Genomic DNA, 19,969 nt, shown 5'->3' with positions numbered 1-19,969 from the left:
AGAAGGCAGACACAAAACATGATTTAACACATTTTGAAGTGAAACAAAATGCCAGTGTAACAAACACCGACTGTATGGTGGCAAGAGGAAAATAATAATAATTATATATGTCCATCTGTAGTTCTGCCAAAAATGCTTTGCTGCTAACGATGTGTTGTGTGAAACAGCTTCAAATTTAAAAACATCCATATCTCTGAGCAATTTTAAGAAAATATGCAAATCCACTAATATCGTTACAAATGTTTTCCCACAATGAACAGGTGACATTAAGATAAATGAGAATATGAAATCACAGTATAATAAGTCTAATACAACTATGAAATCAACTAGTAAATCACTGCCACCTGACTGTACAAACACAAATCACCTTACCTCACAAGCTCTCACAGACACTTTAATATATGAAGCTCACATCTTTACTCCTAAATTCAGGTGAGAAAAAACTCACTACTTCTTTGTGAGAAGTGTGCAGCTCCATGAAACAACAAGCTAGCCACCCAACAATCACCACCTTCAGATAGGAGACAATGTGCATTATACTCTGCTGCAGTAGACTACCAGAGATGTCCTACCTTGCTGGGGGTCAGTGAACTTGTAAGTGGCTTGGGGCTGGATGACCCATGGCTCTGGCCAGATGAGTTGACTTTCACTGGCCAAGGACTGGGAATAAAAATCAGAGAAAGTGAACTCGGAGAACTTTTACTGTGTGCAGTTCCTATTCTATGATTGTTTATTCAAACAGCAGTGTGTGGCACTTAAATTACCTTAGTCAACCAATTAGTCATGTCTGTTAAAATGTCACCTAACAGCTGTAAAGTCTGGTTTGCTAGAGTAACCTAAGAACAGTTAAAACTTAGGCTAATATGTTGCACATACCTTAGCTGAGGTTCTTTAGTCAAAGGCCCTGTAGGACTTGCGGGGCTGTGGCTGCTGAAGGTTAATTTTCCCTGATTGGGACTAGCTGGACTCATGTTAGCAGTGACCATGCCTGATCCTGGTTCCTTGCCGGTTTTAAATGATTGAGAGAGTATTGGAGCATCTGTGCCTCTGTTGGGACCTAGGATGGTGCTAGGAGTGGTGATGGTAGGGGTGTGTTTGTCCGGAGTTGTTGGTGAGACAAGGCCTTGGATCGTGCTGGAGACAAGGGCTGAGACGGTCACTAGGTTGAGGTCAGGAGAGGCTGTATAGTTCTCTGGATTAGCAGAAGTGGTGGAACTTTCTAAAGAGACACCTAAGTTAGTGGCATTAAGATGTGGCTGTGTTCCATTCAGTGATGCTACAGTAGGTGATTTTACGGAGCTGCTGGGGGTTTCTAAAGCATTCACAGTGACTCCAAGAGTTGTGGCAGCAAAGGGAGATGAGGAGTTTGAAGTATCTGCTGCCAAGGGCTTTGAAGCCCCAGACTGGAAAGGAGGAAGAGGAGCACGGTACTTGACCTTGGCTCCTTGTGTCTGAGGTGTACTGGACTGTGTTGTTGGGGAAGGTGGCTTTGTTGCAGGTATTCCAGAAGGGATTGGAGGAGCAGGTGACTTGATTGACCTGGGTTTGGGGGTTAGGGGTTTTGGCTGAGATGGCCCTTCAAAAGCCTGTGTGCCCAGGGGACCAGGTGACGCCTGGGGTTGGGAAGAGAGCTCTGCTGGCAGGGTACAGGGGGCAGGAAGGGTGTTTGGACAGTCTGTCTGCTCCACAGAACACGTGCTATCTGCAAGGATAGTCAACTCATAGTACTCCTGGATATCTGTTAGTAGAAAAGACAGATTAAAGCCATGATGATGAATGAAAGATTTAGTGGATTGCACAATAAAGTTATGACTAGGTAAGGACATAAATTATTAAATGTGTGCCTGCATAAATAAAAAAATCATTATAAATGTTACATTCTTTTAACTTATAATAAAACATTATACACCAAACATGCTCCGTTTCAACTTAAAGAATATAATACTTAAAAAATAAAATCAATTAATCAAATAAGAGGCAAAACAATAATGAAAGCAATCATAAATTGCAGTCTTATTACACACTGTTCTATGATGCAGACAGAAGTAAAATAAAGAATATGCTAAAAAATGTCCCACTTGTTTTATTTTTTTTTTTGTTTTACTAATCACAATGATTTGGTAGTGAACCCAAAGGAAACAATAGATACCCTGCTGACCTCTTGTGGCAGCTTTGGGATTGTGCTACCAAACCAGCTCCTGAACTTTCCAGTTCCCAAAGAAATGCTTAGCATACTGAACAAAGTATCAGAGTGACGGTTACAATCAGAGGTTTCACTTCCCTTTCTCCGCAAAAAGAACATGACAGGCAGTTCTACACACGTGGATGTGATTTCAGGCTAATCAAGTCAAGAGAGGTTTGGTGATCATAAAAGAGAGTATTAAACAGATTAAAATGCATGCATGGATATAGGGTATATAGAAACTTATTAGATGATGTATATATGAAGTCCTGTAGGTGAAAGATCAGAGCTCAAAAAGAAGAAATGTTTACAAAAGGAAGACAGCACTGTTTGAAGATACTTTAGAGACAGAGAGAGCTCAGTTAAAGGTCAAAGTCACATTCAAAACAGGAACTGAGTCTCATGTTAGTTGAAAGCACACTCTCACATGCGCACACAGGTATGCAGACAAATCCGAGAAAGCAGTGTTACTTTAAGGGCCAAAGTTGTGGGTGTGGCACAAAGCAGGTGGGACCAGTGCCTAAGAATTAGTTTACCGTCATGCACATAACCACACAGACACACATGCGGCCTGAGTTTTTCCAACAGTTTAACTTAAGCAAAACTAACTAGTTATACGCAGACTGTTAACTCTTGGGAGAAACTGAAACATCCTACACGTTCTTCAAATGTGTGCCTATTCTCCACAAAAGGGCCTATTGTTTTCTGTGACAAGCCATGTCATGCCTACATCTGTACAGTCTGATCTCCAACTTCTGGTGAACAGTCGTGATCGTCTCTTTCCACATTTGAAGACACCATAAAAGCAGCTGTTCTTTGTTCTAGCCTAACAGCTAGAAGGTCCCCGGTTCAAATCCTAGGCCGGCGACAACCTTTTCGTGTGGACTCCGCATGTTTTTCCTTGTGCTTTCCTGGATTTCGTCTGGGTACTCAGGTCTCCTCTCACAGTCCAAAGACATGTATGTTAGGTCAACCGGTGACTCCGAAAAATGACTCCCTGACTATCTCACTCACTGTCAATACATGACACATACTAAATGCAGGACACAGAAGGCTTATCGATACTAACACATGAGTAACAAAACAACCAAAGGAGAGTTCAGCTCCAGTCACAAAAAAATTGTTAGTATCCTTAGACCCCTGGTCAGTGGGTTTATCAGCTGATATTAGGTGACAATGTTAGGTATTCTTACCAAGCAGAGCACTAAATAGCTGACTTTGAAAGACATTAATGACTCGGTCGAGAGATTGCTGCAGTTGTAGATCTTCCTCCACAGGGCCTTGTTCGGTCCGGTTCTGGTTCTGCTGTCTCTGATCTAGTTTTTCCCGGTATTGCTGGAGAAGCTCCAGAGCTCGCTGAGCATCTGAAAACAACAGGTACATTTAAGAGAAGAAAAAACAAAGCTTTAACGTTGCACAACTAATCACGGAAAAGTAACACAAAGTTCTCTAGGCCCCTCTTAAGGATATTAAGTACTAGAGTATTTGCTTATTTGAGGAGTCATGTGATTGAAACCTCGAAGTGAATGCAAGAGAGGTTAATAGCATCTGGTTCATTATACTGAGTGTAGAAACAGGTGTTTGGTCCATTCTGTCAGTATGTACAGTATGCTTCTCTTTATCATCTGTATACTGTATCATCTGTTCTCCGCAAGCTTTAGAAAGATGTGTCAAGATGTACATACAGTACACCTGAAGCTCACTACACTATTGCAATACAATCTATACTGTAGTATAGGTGAAAAGTGGAGTTTTGAGTACTTTTAGGTCTCATTAGTTACAAAGGAAAAGTGGGCACAGCCAAATTCAAAGCACGTTCTTGTATTTGCCTTTTTTTTTTTTTTTTTAAATTGGTAATCTGGTATTATAAAATCTCACTGCCATGTATGTTTGTTGCCCTGAAGCAGGATGTATAGGCAAGAGATTTTATGGAGTAAAAGAAGGGTGCAAACTGCATTCCAAGCTCCGTGGCACAATGAACAGCTGATTAAACCGGAAGCACTGACAATCACATCAAACTCATACATCGAAATGTGTCAGTGTTTACCCACTATGCATGCAGGAAAATATCTGGTCATTATTTATAATCACGTGAAAACATTGTGATCGTATATTGCACGAATCATCCCACTGCACTGTGTTTTAAACGGCGTGCAACAATTAAAGTTAGGCGGTGGGGAATTAAACTTCACACGAATCCCCATCGGTAAACTGGCAGTGCGAACCGGCTCAAGCAACGACAGATGCAAACGATGAAGTCCTTACTCGGGGACAGATTGTGCGCCGAATTTATGACAAGGTCTAAACGGTAGTTGAAAAACTCAAAAGATTAGCAGTTAAAGGCAGTTTGTGTACAATACTGAGCAGTTAAACTTTAAATTGTGTCTACTTTAGGGAGGAGCCGTGCTCAAACGTTGACTTGCTAAACAGCGCATCGCCCGCTAAGACAAGCTGATCTTATGCGATAGTATTTCTTCAGCAAAACAGTAGAATCAGTTCAGAGATGGGAATAAAGACTGATAAAGGATCACAAATAATTGGAGATACCTTTCTGTCGCACCGGCATGGTGACAGGCGCAGTCCTCGTCCCTGTGGGGGGGGCGGGGGTGGGTTAGTGTCCGAGTCTGCCTGTTATTACAGATGTGTGCGTCTGTCCCGGGATATGCTGCCTGCCTCTAAACTGGGACACCAAGCTGACAGCACAGCAGTCTGATATCAACCCGACTTTTCGTCAGAAGACGAGGGGGGGAAAAAATGAAATAAATAAAAACTAGTTTCAAGTCCGAACAAAGAGTAACAACAGCGGACAAAAGAGAAACTGTCTAACGTGGACGGTCAGCGCGTGGACTTAGGACCCGGAGCCGCAAGTTAATGTTAGCTGGATTGTCTCTGCCTCTATTTGGTCAAACAAGTTTTGTATCTCTTCATTCAGGTGACTCAAAACGCTGTCTGACCGGTTCTCAGGCAGCTCTGTGGGATGAACACACACACCTAAAAGTCCCTAAAACACACACACACACACACTCGCTTCAGCAAATCACTGAGGCAGGTTTAAGAGCTTCTTCATAAGCAGCTTGTATGTGTTTTCGCTATTGTCATGTCGTGTGCATGTGGTCTCTGGTGGATCTACATCTAATCCACTCAGCTCTCGAGTATAGATTTGGGATTACAGAGTCCCAGAGGTCGCCAGATGTAACCCGCTGCTCACATTGTCTTCAGCCCGGTTTTGTTAACTAAAGTTGATGCTGAGACGAAACACGGTTCCTCGCTGGGGGGGGGGGGGGAAGAACTAAAACAGCAAAATAAAAATCAATTCAAATGTCTGCGTAGATTGAAGCTCCACTGTCCCACACTGTAGTACACGCTGTAGTACACACGGATTGAATAAAGTGTCGAATAAACAAAGTCATCAGTATGTTTGTACCAGAGTTTTCTTTATTTCAAATTGTTTAGGTTATATTTGTATGGTAAATTTTGATTAGCGAAATGGTTGGTAGTGCTAATACCACCGTCAATTAACAAAAGGTCCCACTTAAAAATTGTTAGCTGTTCCGCTAACAGTTAGCTACCAGGGAGCTAACCGGTAGCTAACAGTAAGCTGGTAAATGGATAAAATCGCTATATGTGGCCATTTACCAAAGTGCTTTACAATGTTGATTCCCATTCATCAATTCAAACACACACTCACACACCATGCAAGGTGCTCACCTGACCCACCGAGGGCAACTTGGGGTTCGGCGTCTTGCCCAGGGACGCCTCCACACATGGCCGGACCAGGGACTGAGCCACTGACCCTGTGGTCTGTGTGGTCCATTCAGCAGGGGTCCAAAGTCTACAACAAGGCTACTGCTTTTAAAATGTAGCCACTGCCTTTGCTAACACATTAGTCACAATCGCTAAAAATCGCAATTTGCTACAACTCTGTTTTGGAGTCCTTTCTACCCTGTTGTAGTAAATAGAAACATCTAAAACATCTTTAAATCTATCACAAAACTTCCAGTTCATTTATGAGCATCCATATGTTTTGATGTTTGCATCCCACATTGTACTGAAAGCCAGACAGTTAACAACATATATAAATTATGTGTAAGTTATATTTGGGACATCTGGGTTGTAAACATCATAACTACAAATTTGGGAATTGTGTATTTTGCCATTGCTGATGTAGTTTTGTTAGTGCACTACATAGTGGATTTGCCATTTTGTAGTAATTTTGTGTCTGAATGTTGTGTGTGTCAATCTATCCTCTATATAGTGTAATCAATGTATCCCACAATGCAACACTTTCTGGTTTATACACGAGAAATTTACCATTATGGCTTGAACAGCTGTTAGTGATGATGCAATGTGAAAACGGTTAGCGAGTGTCCAAAACGTGAACTGACTGTTCACTATTTAGTGTGCATTGTATAGGGATTAGTGAATGAGGTGGGAGTGATCAATGTCCATTTTATATATTTATTATATTTTAAATACATTAGCTAACAATTATTTGGACCACAGGTTCCTTTTAAACCCGCAGTTCCTTTTTATGTTACTTGAACTTTTGGCGTGCTTCTTCATTTTTGTGCGAGCTAATAACATCCAGGGCCTACTGTAGCCTGTGTACAACACATATGTATCTGTGCACTGAGCGACACCAGTATTGATATTATTGATAAACATCAATCATCATCAGACCGAAAACAGTGGATTTCCCTAAATGGAGGAGGTTTTTTTTTTTTTTTTTTTTTTTTTTGCATTAATTTGAACATTTTCTTTTGAACATAGACTTACGGTACATCCTTGATTACACGCACAAACATCTCAGGGAACCAATTAAATAATCAAGAAGCACAAATTTGAAAAGCAAAGCTATTGCAGAACATACGTCGATTCTGATTTTTGGACACTGTCTGGTTCTGTCTATAGACAACGGAGTGGCTACACTTCATCTGCATAAATATACACTCACCACTCTGGCATCGGCAGAATACAGGTCATGGACTCAGACTCTGGTATTGTTATTGATCAGGTCACAAGAGCTTATTGACTGCTTTGGTGGATGCACACAAACTCTTGCTCTGTAACTTTTACACACACTAACACCAGCATAATACTGCATGGGAGCCGGCGTGGGGAGAAATTCATGCATGATTATGTAAGTGGGTTGGTCATTCAGCAGAGAGAAGTATCATATTGTCCAAACCAGCATGTAAAACACAGAGGAAAGAGGAAAAGGAACAAAGGGACATCATTTTGTCTGGTCAATCCATGTGTTAGTGTGTGTCCACTGTCTATTGTTTATTGTCAGCCTGTGCCACAGTGAGCAGAGTTGTTCTACAGATGGCACCGATGCCAGGAGAACAACAGTGAATGGTACAAGACAGACACAGGAAAGAATGGTTAGCCAATGATTCCCATCTTATTTTTGTCACACAAATCTGATGTATCACAACAGAGAGACCCTTTCTAGTGCCGTTGGCGAGAAGTTAGCAGTGGTCAAAGGAGTTACTTTCTGTAAAAAACAAATGGTTTAAGGCAACAAATTTCCTATTGTAATTCCTATTAAGACTGTATTTAAACTACTCTTTGGCAATTTCTTTCTATGTGAGCTGATTGTGTTTGTCTTTTCCTTACACTTTACATACATGATTTTATATATATATATATATATATATATATATATACACACACACACACACACACTGTACTTTTGGGGCGGGTGGCTGTAGCTCAGTTGGCAAGGCACGTCGTCCACGCACCACAGGGTCAGTGATTTGATCCCCAGTCCCGGTCCTATGTCGAAGTGTCTCTGGATCTGGGCAAGACAATGAAAACCCAACAGCCCATTCCCATCCCCATCCCCAGCTGTGCAGTGCCGGTCCAAGCCTGGTAGAAATTGGGGAGGGTCGCGTCAGGAAGAGCATCCGGCCTAAAAACTGTGCCAAATCAACATGCGGACAATGATCCGTTGTGGTGACCCCAAACTCACGGGATAACCCGAAAGGACAAAAAATAAATATATAAATATATAAATATATATATATATAGATATATATATCTATATAGATATATATAGATATATATACACACTTTTCAAACTAAACCTTTACATATACACCTAAAAGCTTATAGAACATGATACATCATTTTACTGTAGATTACAATCTAATAGCATTTAAAGCTACCTTTCTGTGAGACAGCAAGAAAAACTCAGCTGTCCTCCACATCTAAGCTAAGTGTTAAGAATAGGTGACACGGACGGATAGAGAAGGATCAAAAAGAGTCTGGCTGTTAAATTAATTGACCGAGGGACAAAGGAGCATCTGCTGGGCTGACGAGGGCCTCTGCTGTGTTGAATCCACAGTGGAGTAAAGGAACTAATCCACAGAAATCAGCTAAGGTGATCCTCTTCCCTCACTTCCTCTTTTACCTCATCTCTTTACATCCCTTCTTTATGCATCCTGCTTCATTCCTGTCATGTTTTCACCCCATAGCTTAATTTTTTTCACTCTTTTATATTTTCATTTACCTCCTTTCTGTCCCTTTCTTTTTTCCCCCACCTTAGTTGCTTTCTGCCTTTTTTCTTCTTGTCTTGACTCCTTCTTACCTAAACTGCCTCTTTCCCTCCTCTTTTATTGTATTTGCCTCTTTTTTTAAATTTTTATTTCCCTTAGGAATATAGTAGCAGAAATTGAGATGCAGTATCACCCTCCTCTTTCCACACCGAAAGACAGTGCACCGGATGGAGGACCAGATTACCAATAGTGACATTTTTATTATTTGTACAATAGACTTTAGTACATTATTCAAAACACTTCTTATATACTGAAAAAATGGTACTTCCCAAAGCCCAAAACGGCTCCAGTATAATTGCTGCACAGCATTTTTTCAATTTTATACATTTATACGTATTTTCGGTAAAAATTGTATCTTAAATAGTATGTACAGATAGCGTCTGCAAAATGCATTCTAAACACATGATATATATTATATATACTTCGGCAATTACATTTCTCCGCATTAATATTCAAACTTAAAACTGGAAGGATTTTAACTTGCATGTGCAAATAAATAAAGGAATAAATAGTTCTGTTAAATCATCACTAAAAATTTGTCCAACTTATAACTCCACAGCAGTTCTCTCTTCGGAGGTCAAAGTACTTTTTGTCACACAACAGAGGAAGCAGCATTCAAGTTGGGTAGGTGTAGGTACTGCAGAAAGCATGAGTACATTCACAATCAATATGAGTCTTTTTAAATTGGATTTCATTCACAGCTATGTACAGTGACACTTCTCAGCATTTGTTCAGCTCTTATGTTGTTTAAACACATAGAAAATGACTGTTTTTCTATTCATGTACATATATATATTTATATATATATTTATATATATAATATATATATTTGTATAACACAAATTCACAATTACAGTAGAAATACATTTTATACAGTTTTGGATAGTACATGTGTAGGTCTCCAAGTCATACTGTGCGTACCTCTGTCCATAACTTTGTTATAAGTGTCATTATAAAATATCAATTTTTGAGCAAAGCTAAGGTATATCAATATATTTAGAAAGAATTACCTGAAACATGTAGTAAAAAATAATTATATTATCAAACCTTTTTCTCTGTTCTCATCACAATATCTTTGATATTTCAAACTCTAAATAGGGCTAGGTGGGTACCTGTGGTTAAAATTTCTTAGCCACATGACTTATCTGTGCCATTTTGTGTCCTTCATGTTTCATTAACCAAAGTCTAATGCTTATTAGCAGAGCTGACACAAAATGGACATCGGCTGACGCTGTCATGTCAAGTAAAAGCAAAGGACAGTGAAGGATGTTACACACAACAGAACAAAAGTCACTGCCATGAAAGATTTTCAGGACATGTATTGCATTTAGACAAAATAAGAGAAGGAACCTCTTCACTCCTTTTTTCTGTAGTTACCTACATCGTGTCAACACCGTATGTGAAGTTTACCCAGGCTCCGGACTAAACACACCAGAACCGCTTCATCCATTATAAGATTTACGTGTAAGTCCGCTTTTTTTTTTTCCTGCTCTGTGTATAATAAAACACAGCCCGACAAAATCTGCATATAATTTTGAACATTCACCAAATCTAAATGTCAAATCTATGTCCCTGAACAACTAGAGTCTATCCTCCCCAGTTTATAAAAGTTACACAGAAATTTCAAGTGTAGCCAGAAGCCTTTGTGACACAGATCAGATCCTTCCCTGATTGTCTCAAAAGGGACATTATGATTTAATGCAGATTTACCAATTAAGACACTGACATTGAGTGTTATACCTATTGATTTTTGTACGAGCATTCTCCATTCTCTCGCTCTTTCCACAGGGAGATCAGAGGTCAGGATAGGTCAGCAGAGCAGACACTTGCTGTTGAACACAGGTAAACTGTATCCTCATCACTGAAGCCACGCTGCTGCCTTCACTGTCTGCAGATCCGGTCTGGGCCACAAAGATGTGCTGTAAAGCTCTGATAATTTGGGCCTGTGTAAATGCAACCAGGGAAGCTAAGAAGCTTTGTTTGGCACTAATTTTAAATCATCAGTCTCACTGAAATTCAGTGGTATAATCCATCTAGAGCCAAAAACTCTAGAAGCCAACAAAAAATGGTTGGCCAGCAATTACAAATGATATGAAAGCATGCTTAAGCAGCTAGGAGTGTGACGGTACTGTAACAATACTAGAAAACACAACCTCAAAAAATGGCACAGATACAGTATTGTGAGTAATGTTACAGTGAGTTTGTAAGTGATTTTATGATAGCATTTTATTATTAAAATTAGGCTAAAACAGTGCACAGACAGAACACACCACTGAATACAGTATGTGTTGTGAATGGGGCAATTAAATCTGTGTGTGTGTGTCTGCCTGTTAGTTCCAGTGCATGGCAGTGTGTGTAAACCTTAGCATGACATACACGATAGATGGCACTGCAGGACAAGTTAGGCTCTGCTGAAAAGTTCAGTGGGCTGAGCCTCATAAATATTGCTTTAGCTCTTTTCGTCACAGCTGTGCAAGCAACAATTCAAAAAAATTAAGTAGCTATGATGGAGTATGAAAAGTGTTTTCTATACAGAAATAAATATGTTTGCTTTAGAAAATTGTCCATTTAAAGAAATGATCCCTGTATGTTTGTAAGAGAGAATTCAGAATGTGGTTAATCAACATTGTATTAATCATAAACGTTTAGAGCTGTTTGTCCACGCCCCAAAGGGAGTGCAGCTCTAGAAGGCTGCAGCTCTATGTACTGTATTTACACAAGGCAGAAAGTCTTATGTTTTCAATTTCTGCACACTGGAGGCAATAAAGCCTGCAGAACATAAACACAAGAGACAGCAAAAGAAGGAGAAAACGGCACAAACAAAATAGAAGACCGAAAAGGAAAAACCCAGAGGGACAAAGAGGAACAAAGACCATGGAAAGTGCTACACCAAACAAATCATTAAAACTCCACCATGGACGGCAAAAGAAAATGAAAAAAAAAAAAAAAAAAGGCAAAAACACCTCAATAAAACTGGCCGAGAAGAGGGTCAAATCACAAACCAACCACAAAATGCAAACTACAGCAGCCCTGTAAGGACTGTGGAGTCCTCTTGTGGTCCGGCCAGCTGTTGACCAGGTCCCTGACCCTCAGTGGACAGAAGAGCCGATATGTTTCCTATAGTACATTTGGCACTAGTATTTGCCCTTGGTCCAGCAATAGGCAAATTCATGTCTGTGTGTTCCCTTAAAAAGGTAAAAAAGGCGGCTCGTTTTCAGTTCCACAAGCTTCCAGGGGAAGGCAGGTGGGGCGGCATGGGGTGGCGATGAGCAGAGAAGTGAAGCGTTGTTGTATTTGTTTGTTTGTTTGTTATAAAACTATTTTAGCGCGTGCTGCTGTCTCTCAGAATCACCAAGTCCACTGTCCTCTGGAAACTCTTCAGCAGAGAGACGGCTGTCTCGTGCTCCATGTGTAAAAAACTATGTCCGTTAGCCTGCAAGGCAAACACGCAGCACAGTCAACAGCATGTGTGTGTGTGTGCATGTATGTATGTGTGCTGCAGTATTTCCATACAGTGTCTATGTGTGAGTGTGTGGAAGGATGGAGGGTCACTGCCATCATTATCTCAGTAACACATCACTGTTGGGGAAAAGAGAGAGAAGAGGAGGAGCTACACAGTCATGCTGTAGAAAGAGAAGGGGTAAAGACAAAAAAGGGCTTTTAGATGAGTTCATCCAGCTAAACTGTACATCTGTGGAGAGAAGATGAATGGGAGGGAGGGAAGGGGGGAGGACAACATGACAGAAATGAGAAATGGGGGAAATAATTCTGTCATAGTAAAGCTCTAGCATCTCATATGGACCTCACGGTTCAGTCCTCACACCTCCCTCTTGGGTTACTCTTACCACTAATTTGAAATAATAGCTGTAACGGATATCAGCAAAATGCATGTAGAACTGCAAATATGTTGAATTTTTACTGCTTGTGTTAATTGATTTTATTTCACTGACAGCTATTGTTGCCCTAGGAAAGTGGCATCACTGTGGCATCACTGGTTGAGCGGGTTCAGATTTTTATGTTATAATTTGTGTGTGTGTGTTAGTGCCATTATATTCTCAGGGCTAATATTCCAACCTGGGGGCAGTTTGACATTGTCGCAGACGCTGTTTGCTCGTAGCTTAGTTTACCGGTTTGACAGTGTCACAAAGACAAGACAGACCTATTTTCTTATTCTAAAGCATGTCTAACACTTTAGCCGTCCTACCCACAGGCTTAGCGGGCACCAGTCAACGCCAACCAGCTGATGAGTGGGGGGGAAATCATGGCTCATAATATCTTGGTCACATTAACAATACTGACTTTTTTTTTATGTGTGTGTGTGTGTGTGTGTGTGTGTATGTGTCTGTTTAAATCAGAATTTTTTATTGCTGCATTCTTTGACAAATGTTCTGTAAAGTATTTAGTATTTACTGTTTTTTTCTTAAAAAGAGAGACACAAGCTAATTATGCCTACCTAATATAGTGAAGAGCTAAAACAATACCTTTATGCAAAAGAAAAAAATCTAAACTGTCTGTTAGATTTACCTTTGCGAAACCTGCCCCTGCATGGTGTCTTATGAAACATCTTTAGGCTAACATATTAAATATAAGACTCACAAACTGTTGCCTCAAGCATTCTTGATGAATGAGAGAGAGGGTGGGGTGTTATGCCACATTTCTAGATCAACAGACACACACACACACACGCACACACACACACACACACAGAGGCAGAACATACAGGCAGGAATATGTTGCAGGCCGATACATTTTAGTACCTTTAATAAGAAAAGGGTGATAACTGTTGTGGGTATGTGGACTTGTTGATTAATGACCGTGTGCCTCTGCTGAGAAGCTTGCTCCTGTAACTGTACAAGGTAAACTGCACATTCCTCATGTGTCCCACTTAATGCTTTGCCTCTAGTGTTCAAAAAATAAGGGGAGGGTTGAGCAGGTTTAGGAGTGGGAAACAGGAAAGGGTGTGGTTGTTTTGAGCCCATTGGATGCAAGTAAGAGGTTGTTACCTGCAGTATCTTGTCTCCAGGCTGCAGGGCGGAAGCAGCGGGCCCGTCATGCTGTACCCTAGTAACAAAGATACCCTATAAGTCAAAATGATACACCGTTAGGACAACACAGGGACACGATGGTTTAGAATCTTTGCCTTTCTCACTGTCATCTTAACATACACCCACCCACCCCTTTGGAAAACAAATAAATAAATAAATAAATCACATTTCTGTCAAAATAAGGCCAATTCAACACTGAATTCCCTTTGATCTAAATTTAGAGGCATGCAAACGATGCAGATATACTACTGATGATAAATCTGCTAGCGGTTTACAATGATGGAATTCACTTAAGGATCTTGAATTTACTTGTTATCAGCTTGCAATTAACCAGGACTGAGAGATACATTGCTCCCCGAAAGATATTTCAGAATGAATTTATAAGCTTTTTATACACATACGGACTTGGCATAGAATAGGCACGAGATTAGAAAGAGAGAAAAATAGATATACAGTCAATATTATAAAGAATATGGGAAGAGTAGGTGTGGGATGGGTTCTGACTAAGGGAAAGCAGTAGGTAGCAGGGAGGCCAAAAGAAGATTCATCCCCCGTATTTTCCCTCAATAACCCAAGGCAGAGATTGTAAAAACACCAACATCTTTTCACAAAGAGCTGAAAGATGTTTTTAAACACAGAAAGTGTGGGACAATGCAGCTGAGTCGACTCAACATGTTTCAACGGGTTGTGCACGTGTTGAACACACAATAGTGAGCTTCACAGATAAATGTGCCATAAAGAAGTCACACAGAGAGGTCAACCAAGAACAGTATGATGCACAGAAGTAGTGACAGTTGTGCTGTGACACAGCAGCAGCACCTACACACTACAACACATATGCTGTTAAAGATGTAATTGTGTGAGAAGTCAGGTTACTACATTAAGAAACACTGGCATTTATACAGCGGGCATCATACGTGAGAAGCATCACATAATTTGATGATTTAGCCATAAAATTGCATTTATAAAATATGTCAATTTATTTTAATACTCCACGCTTATTCATTCATCGAGGATTTAAAAGTTAGAAGGCATCTCTCTCCATCAGATCACATATGGAGCTCACTGTAAATGCTCATTGCAAATGTGTTAGCAGATAAAAGATACTGTAGAATTGGTCACAACAATCAAACATAAAGCTGCTTTGAATAAAAACAATCTGTCTCCAAAATGTCAGAATTTTGGAAAAATCTAAAAAGACAAATGTTTTCTCTAGTAGTATTGTGTGTACGCACATACACACACACATATACAAAGAGAGATAGAGAGATATATAGAGAGAGAGAGAGAGAGAGAGAGAGAGAGAGAGAGAGAGAGAGAGATTGATATATCTATATATCTATATCTATATTTATGTTTGGTAAAACTTCAAATAAACCAAATGGATTTTTGTTTTTGCAAGAGGATTATTCTGACATATTCTGTGAAGTTAATTTGAACAACACACAAATGTGCATTTTTATAAAGACATGTTCATGTCAGCTCCTGTTTTTTTTTAAAACAAACGGCCAAAGAATATAAAGGCAAAACTCTAAAAACAAGTTACTATTTATCCTAGAAGACAACATAGATGAGAGGCATACATTGTTTGAATATGAACAGATAGAAGTGAATTTGAAGTTAATTTTCAGATGATGTTAATACAGCAGTGTAACACAGTTTTAAATGTGCTGTGAACACTAACTCATAGGGTAATAGTATCTTTTGGCTACAAAAAACAAGTTGACCTCAAGGGGGAGCCACATTCCTAGGGAACAGCTATGATGGCAATAGGATATAGTGCTCAAAACCATCAATGTATATTAGTGACGATGTTTTAATACACAGTCTATTTTTGAACTTGACTTAATCTTAATTGTCTTCAGAATAGATTGAGTTCTTAAAGAAAATTAAAACAATCTACCCTTGTTGTGTGCATCTGCATCAGTTTGAGCTAAAACTGCTGACAGACCAGTCCTGCGGAAACTGAAAGCAGCATGTAAATGTCTTCCCAGTGTGGATGGAAGTAATGGAAACTCTGGTGAACGGACAGATAATAGCTGTTTTTGTTCAGTGTAAATTTGAAGGAATGTTAGCATGACACTGAAGATACCACGGAGCCACCATCCTGAGTGAAAAACCAACATTTAATGACGTTAACCGACACTGTTGCAGTTACTTAGAAGGTCAGCAGGTGATAATCACAGCCCATCATATGCTGAGATGTCTGAAAGCTCCAGTATCATGATAACAGAAAACATTTGTCAGTAAAGTGAAATGCATAAAAGTTGTAGCCATTTAATCTGTTATAACATTGAAGTATGTCTATATCTAGACTTCTACCTTAGCTCATATGCTTTAATGTACTGTATGTACATCTATATTAACAGTAATTACTTGGCAAAGTATTTATCATTTAAGAAGCCCCTCATCTGCTCTGATTTAATTGGCGTCCTATGTAACATGACATGAATAATGGACAAACTGCAGCTGGTGGATCCTTTATGGAAATTATTAAGTAACTGAACAAGTCAGCAACCGAGTCACTATTCTCAGGCTCAAAACTTTAAAAAGTTAAATGATGAATTGACAGTTTCTATATTATCACTTCTCACCCCTGACTTGGATTAATTGGTTTATTGTCACATGGGATGAACGGAGGCTGAATGTTTAAAGAACTCCTCTTGTAGACTTCTATTTATAGAGTAGCTGTCTCGTCAGTTGCTCAACATCTGAATAACAGTAAGTAAAATCTGTCATACTTCCTATCCTTAGATCAAAGTGTTGAACATCTAAAATCACCCACGGTGTCCCAGAACTAAGGCGCCTGCCTAAAATAGCTGTCAGAGCTCTGTGAGCAGCCTCGCTGCTTTAGTCTGTCTATAGCAGCGTGTTTCTAGGACAGACTGCAATGTGCAGCCGGCCTGGGGGATGTGCAAGCCCAACAAGCTCTCAGTACAGCCTCAAGTACAAGTAGAAATTATAGAATAAACTTTGGCATATTTTGTAAATGTGTAACTAGAATGCATCTATGCACCAATCTATTTTTAAAAAGAAAATTAGGTTGGAAGAGACATGACAGTAAAAAAGCTAAAAGAAAAGAAAAAAAAAATGGGGGTGGGGGGGGGGGGGGGGTACGATAAACTAAGTACACAAAAAATACAATATTCATGATGCAGTCCTATCATCAGTGCTAATGAGCGAGGGCCATGTTTGACTTATTGCACCTGGTCTGGAGATGCTAACACGTGTTTCCAATATTTAAGCAGATTTAGTTTAGATGTATTTCAAAACATCTGTGGTCTTAGAAGACAAATAATGCACAAGGGAAATTTCTGACACTTTTGTCACACGTCAGGTGTCCTGGGTCTTGGAAATACAAAGTGCAAATCTCTGATTTTGGTAAAAAAATAAATAAATAATACTCTTTGAGTGGCTTGAAGTTAACCAAGTCAACTGCTGCCCCACAGACACACACACAAAAAGACAGACGAAACACTGCAGTAACGAGCAGCAGTTTCCATGGCAACTCTGAGGTAAAGCTGTGGAGGCTGTGATTGGCTGCCGGGCAGGGTCGGGTCGTACCATGTCAGAGGGTTTGAAGGGGTTCCCCTGGCCACTGATGCCACCAGAGATACTGAAACCAAGACCGGGGTTCTTCTCTATTCTCACACACAACTAGAAAGAGAGGAGAATAGAGACAGACACAAAGCAAAAAAGAAAGACAACTCAAAATGAAACATCATCACAATATCTACACCGAGTAACTAGATCACAAGCACAATGGTGGATGAGTACATTCATGTGGTGTGTGACAAGTTCTGGCAGCTATACTGGAGGTCCTCAGTTCTCTGGCAACAACCATTGTGTCAGAATTATCGGTTTGGCATAATGAAAGTCATCTTATACTAAGAAGGGACAAAGCAAAACCCCTCAGGAAGATCAGCTGATCTGCCTGGTGAGAATGACTTCATGTTCCTACCTAAACTAGTGCAGTGATCTCCATCTGTGAAATATCTCAGATTTAGAACTACGCCTCCATGGCTTTTTTCTAGACCCATTTTCTCCCAAACTGTTACTGCTAGTTGGCTAAAATTACACTTGCATGTACTGGTTGACATATTTTGTCTGCTTCAGTTTTAAGATTACCTAAGACCATCGAAATCCACTGCCAAACTCAGCATCTGATTGGGTAACCAGTGCGTACTGCTATTAATGAATCTGGCCTGGCTAGTTTCAACAGGCGAACATCAACAACTATGTCTTTCCAAATAGGTTATCAACAACAGCAGTGATTTGTAGAGTTACTGAGCCAAACAAAGACAGTTACCTACAATGAGGAGCAAATTTAGCTTACCAAACCATTCACCTTAATTCCTGGTGTTCCTGAATGGACCCACATCCACAAAACTAATATCCTTAATAGCCTAGTTTCTATATATTTAGCTGTCATTTGAGCTTAACCCAATTTCTACCAGACCTCCAAGATAGCTTGGGATGTGATTTGCAGAGAGAGAGATACCTGTTCCTGGAAACCGTCCGTGCTCTTCTGGCCTTTAGTCTGCAACAGGCAGCGAGCGCTCTGAGGCCGCGAATTTGTGTGGGTGGTCATTATAACCTGGTTACTATGGACCATGCCCTGGTTGCCGTGGTACTGGGGGTTGGTGGCAGGAAGGGAGGGCTGATGTGAAGTGTGGGAGGTATGGGGGTTGTACTGAGGCTGGTTGCCAGATGGGGACATGGCCATGGGCAGGCCGGAACTAGGGTAAGCTTGACCAGAAGTAGGAAGGGCTGCATGGATTAAAAAAAAAATAGAGACTGGTATCATCTAACATTAAGAAATAAGACTTCCTTAAATGAGGGACTGTGTAGGCTTTCACATGGTACAAATACTACCCTTCAAATCAAGTGAATTTTGCACCGTTAGCGTCAATGAAGGTTTAAAATTTAAAACTCTCACTGTATTCAAATTTTCTATGATGCAGTATCTTGATTTCCAAAACAAGCATCACAAAACTACAAAAATCCTATCAATACAAAACTCTTTCAGAATAAACAGAAGGGATTGTTAGGCTTTTAGCGTTTAATGACCCTAGATGAAATTACTTACTATTTGACTGTCAAAGCATCTTCTAACAACAGAAACATACAGTGTGCCAATGACCCCAAGATGGCAGTTTTCTACTTCACAATTTATGCAAAGAATTTTTTAAACCAAAGATATATCTTTACAATCATAGATTCATTATTTTCCTTTTCAATCCCATTTACCTTGAGACATGTTGCCTTGGTACTGCCCTGGCCCCCCAGAGGGAACCACTGACAGGGGCATCCCTTGTTGGTATTGGCCCCCTTTATTCATCATCCCATCGTAGCCCTGCTGCCCAACCACGCGATGAGGCGTTGTGGCCGAGGAGGCGGAAGACGAAGTGACGATCATGGTGTTGTGTGATTGATGGGAAGGGTTGTGGGAGTGGCCACTCTGAGGACAGAAGGGCTGGTAGTTAGAAAGACATGGCACAAGAAATCTGGACAAACCTCAAGACCCCATTGAGGTTGTCACAGTTTGTTAGTTTGTCATTATTTGGAAAAAATAGAACACAAACTAAAACGAAAATGAAAACCTTAACTATAGACTCTACCTTTTTCATGAGGTTGTCAGGTGGGACGTCTCTGCGGCCGAGCGAGTAGGGAGCCCACTGGTTGCTCCCTGACACCCCCTCGTGGTCATTATCCAGCATGGCACCCTGCTGAGAAGGGGTCTAAGAGACAGAGACAGTGCCCGTTGGCATTAATCAACCTGAATATTTAATTAACTGAATCAATTAATAACTCGAGCTTTCCCTGTTTGCATTTCGAAACAGAGTGATTGTAGCATTGTGTGTTATGTTGATTATGAACGACGCTGTAAAAACGCTGTAAACCGACACTGCCAGTCAGCACAGTGTGAATGTAGCTGATCAATAATGGATCTGAACAGAAAGTTATATTATCGTCCCTTTTTCTACAAGATCCCTTCCTGTAAAGTCCCTGAAACCTCTGTTTCAGGATTAGTTAATCTCTTTTATCAGAAATCTGATCATGTTTAATTTGACAGTGGCAAAATCAGGACTGGCACAGAGAGGCGTGTGACATCCCTTTTTCCCAGCTAAACCCTAACAACAAATCAAAAGAGCTGAGAAAGAAGGAAAGAAAGTTAAAAC

At 40.2% G+C, this 19,969-nt stretch overlaps 2 protein-coding genes across 26 annotated transcripts in view; both read right to left on the bottom strand.

The window, feature by feature from the left end:
- The window catches only part of LOC137132003 (discs large homolog 1-like protein), a 103,710-nt gene extending 97,728 nt beyond the window's left edge, over positions 1-5,982 (bottom strand). For 4 of the 6 annotated variants that reach the window (XM_067513989.1, XM_067513991.1, XM_067513993.1 and 1 more), the window contains exons 1-4: positions 5,891-5,982; positions 3,376-3,546; positions 877-1,738; positions 573-660 (exon numbers count right to left, since the gene is read on the bottom strand). In XM_067513989.1, coding sequence (XP_067370090.1) covers positions 573-660; positions 877-1,738; positions 3,376-3,546; positions 5,891-5,948 — 1,179 coding nt within the window. In that variant the 5' untranslated portion in view covers positions 5,949-5,982. Of the gene's footprint in view, positions 1-572; positions 661-876; positions 1,739-3,375; positions 3,547-4,729; positions 5,093-5,890 lie in introns of those variants that run through there. The other 2 variants (XM_067513990.1, XM_067513995.1) reach the window with 2 other exon arrangements.
- Positions 5,983-8,926: 2,944 nt separating this feature from the next.
- lrrc7 (leucine rich repeat containing 7) overlaps positions 8,927-19,969 on the bottom strand; it is a 97,120-nt gene continuing 86,077 nt past the window's right edge. For 13 of the 20 annotated variants that reach the window (XM_067513759.1, XM_067513758.1, XM_067513757.1 and 10 more), the window contains 6 exons: positions 19,409-19,528; positions 19,038-19,248; positions 18,289-18,557; positions 17,352-17,444; positions 13,746-13,820; positions 8,927-12,175 (listed from right to left, as the gene is read on the bottom strand). In XM_067513759.1, coding sequence (XP_067369860.1) covers positions 12,065-12,175; positions 13,746-13,820; positions 17,352-17,444; positions 18,289-18,557; positions 19,038-19,248; positions 19,409-19,528 — 879 coding nt within the window. In that variant the 3' untranslated portion in view covers positions 8,927-12,064. Of the gene's footprint in view, positions 12,366-12,397; positions 12,434-13,745; positions 13,821-17,351; positions 17,445-18,288; positions 18,558-19,037; positions 19,249-19,408; positions 19,529-19,969 lie in introns of those variants that run through there. The other 7 variants (XM_067513761.1, XM_067513765.1, XM_067513767.1 and 4 more) reach the window with 7 other exon arrangements.

This window comes from Channa argus, chromosome 8 (genome assembly GCF_033026475.1).
Source record: "Channa argus isolate prfri chromosome 8, Channa argus male v1.0, whole genome shotgun sequence".
Taxonomy (NCBI): Eukaryota; Metazoa; Chordata; class Actinopteri; order Anabantiformes; family Channidae; genus Channa; species Channa argus.
The sequence above is the reverse complement of the archived record's forward strand: the minus strand, read 5'-3'. Positions and strand labels throughout refer to the sequence as shown.